The following is a 2,885-nucleotide window of genomic DNA, read 5'->3' as shown; positions in this document are numbered from 1 at the left end:
CATTCCTGGACTCACCTCCACACCGAGCCCCTCCCAGGCTGATCCTTCCCCTGCTCGGCCACAGACCCGTCCACCCATCTGCACCCTCCCCGACTCCGGGCCACCAAGCATCAGAGGAAACAGCGGCCCTGCAAGGCGTCCCACCGCACATTCGGGGCCCAGGCTCATGGAGCCCCCAACCCCGCTTGGCCACGCTTCCTCTCCTTTCACTCTCGGCTTGCTGTCCCCCGTCCACTCACAAGAGGCCACCTTCCCCACCTCCAGGTCCAGCGCCTTCCATCTCCTCAGGACCTTGTCCCCGTGGCCACCCCAGCCCTCTCCTCCCCAGTGCATCACTGACCACACACATGCACGCACACACATGCACACACACGCACACACGCACACACACACATGCACACACGCGCACACACATGCACACACACGCGCGCACACACACACACACACATGCACACACACACGCACACACACAGCAGCCCCGAGACAGCAAGGCGCCTGCACGGTGCGGACCCCGGAGGCTGCTCCAGCCTCAGGCCTGGCTGCCTCCCCACAAGGACGCCAGCTGTATACAGCGGACCATCTGCGGTTTCCCCCAGACTCCTCGCTTGTTTCTGATCAGTATTGCCAGCCCATCCCACACTCACAACACACCAAGGGCTCCTCAGGCACTTCACCACATCACAACTCCTGGAAGCAGGTACTGTTCTTGTTTCCAATTTCCCGGAGGAGGAGACAGACCTCGGGACGCTCGGCGCCTCCCTGGCGTGACCCAGGTGTGGCCACTGTGACCTCCTCCGTCCAAGGACTCCACCCCTTCCGATGGGCTGGTCAGCCGCCCGACTTCTCCTGCCCAGCTCTAACTGCTGGCCACCTGCAGGGCTGTGGGGGCCCCGGGGACACAGTGGGGTCATGGGACACACCTGCCTGGGTAGCCCTGTTCACCACACCTTGTGAGAGGGGAACACTCACTAAACTTCACTGAGTGAATGAACAAAATTGGTTAAAAATAAGTATGGCCCGAAGACTACAGAAGTACTGCCTGCCCGAAGAGTTAAAACCAGAGCTCACGAGCCTCATGTTAGACCTCGCTGGTGCTGGCTAGAAGTTCTCACCGAAACCCCCCGCTTCCCGGGTCACCGGGGCAGGCCGCAGTCTTACTTTCTAACGCCTCCCAGAGGGAAGACCTTCTCCCCGACCGTGGCCAGCACGCTGTTCCACTCCATCAGGCTGAATTTGGGTATAATAATCTTTACAGGCGGAATAAATAATCTTCCATTTGTGAAAACACTGCAAGGATTAAAGGAAAAGACTTTGTTAGTGCCTCATGCTCTGGGGGAAATGCTGGGCGTTCAAGAAAAACACACACTTACAGAACCATGGAAACCACGCAGAGCCCTGAGCTCAGAGAGGGGCACAAGTGGCGGGGACTCAGCCTCATAGGAGACAGAACGCTCCAATGGCCAGGGCTACACTCTATTCTTTAAAGACAATGCCTCTGTCAAAACAGAATTCTACAATGTTGGTGGGAATGAAAATTGATACAGCCACTAGGACAGATCAGTATGCAGGTTTCTTAAAAACTAAAAATCGGATTTCCACAGGACCCAGAAATCCCACTACTGGGCACATACCCAGAGAAAACCGTAATGCAAAAAGATGCATGCATCCCAATGCTCACTGTAGCACCATTTACAACAGCCAGGATGTGGAAGCGACCTAGAGGTCCATCAGCAGAGGGGTGGATAAAGAAGATGTGGTACATATGCATGATGGAATAATATTGTTGTTTGGTCGCTAAGTCATGTCTGACTCTTCCGCAACCCCATAGACTGTAACCTGCCAGGCTCCTTTGTCCATGGGATTTCCCAGGCAAAAATTGTGGAATGGGCTGCATTTCCTTCTCCAGGGCATCTTCCCAACCCAGGTATTGAACCCACATCTCCTGCATTGGCAGGAGGGTTCTTTCCCGCTGAGCCACATCCAAATGCAAATAATTTAAAACTGGAGAAATACATCTCTTATTTTTTTTCAGGGTAAATGTAAATTTTAATTTAACATGCTTGCACCCAATATAAATAATCCATTTTCTCATTAAGGCTCTGTGGCAAGAGGCCTGCAAACTCCAGAGCCCACCTTTTCCCATGTTTAAATGTTGCCCCAAACAAACCTTGAAAGGATGTCCTGTGCAAGCTGCATCACAACTCATCTGTGATGTTGCTACTATGTTGAAGATTCGTAGCAACATTCCCATCGAGTGGTGCTCCTGAAGGGTGTACCCCAGAAGTCTTTCCAAACACAGACAGCTACTATTAATCTTTTAAGTAGGACAAACATTAAATGTTTTTAAATAAGAAGTGTTTTTTCAAAGTAGGAAATAGCACCTGGATCCAGGAATGAATTTTATTATCATGGTGATAATGATGGTGATGGTGGTGGTGGTGGTGGTGGTGATGGTGGTGATGGTGATGGTGGTGATGGTGGTGATGATGGTGATGATGGTGATGGTGATGATGGTGATGGTGATGGTGGTGATAATGGTGATGGTGGTGATGGTGGTGATGATGGTGATGGTGGTGATAATGATGGTGATGGTGGTGATGGTGGTGGTGATGGTGGTGGTGGTGGTGATGGTGGTGATGGTGGTGATGATGGTGATGGTGATGGTGGTGGTGATGGTGATGGTGATGGTGGTGGTGGTGATGGTGATGGTGGTGGTGATGGTGGTGATGATGGTAATGGTGGTGATAATGATGGTGGTGATGATGGTGATGGTGGTGATGGTGGTGGTGGTGGTGATGGTGGTGATGGTGGTGATGATGGTGATGGTGGTGATGATGGTGATGGTGGTGATGGTGATGGTGGTGATGATGGTGATGGTGGTGATG

General features: G+C 52.2%; 1 protein-coding gene across 1 annotated transcript in view; it reads right to left on the bottom strand.

Annotated features, from left to right (window-relative positions):
• DCDC2C (doublecortin domain containing 2C) overlaps positions 1 to 2,885 on the bottom strand; it is a 62,529-nt gene that overhangs the window by 39,750 nt on the left and 19,894 nt on the right. Inside the window, exon 5 of the mRNA XM_010848446.1 lies at positions 1,159 to 1,287. Coding sequence (XP_010846748.1) covers positions 1,159 to 1,287 — 129 coding nt within the window. The remainder of the gene's footprint in view (positions 1 to 1,158; positions 1,288 to 2,885) is intronic.

Source organism: Bison bison, unplaced genomic scaffold (genome assembly GCF_000754665.1).
Source record: "Bison bison bison isolate TAMUID 2011002044 unplaced genomic scaffold, Bison_UMD1.0 scf7180017864266, whole genome shotgun sequence".
NCBI classification, from domain to species: Eukaryota; Metazoa; Chordata; class Mammalia; order Artiodactyla; family Bovidae; genus Bison; species Bison bison.
This window is presented reverse-complemented; position numbering and strand designations above follow the sequence as displayed.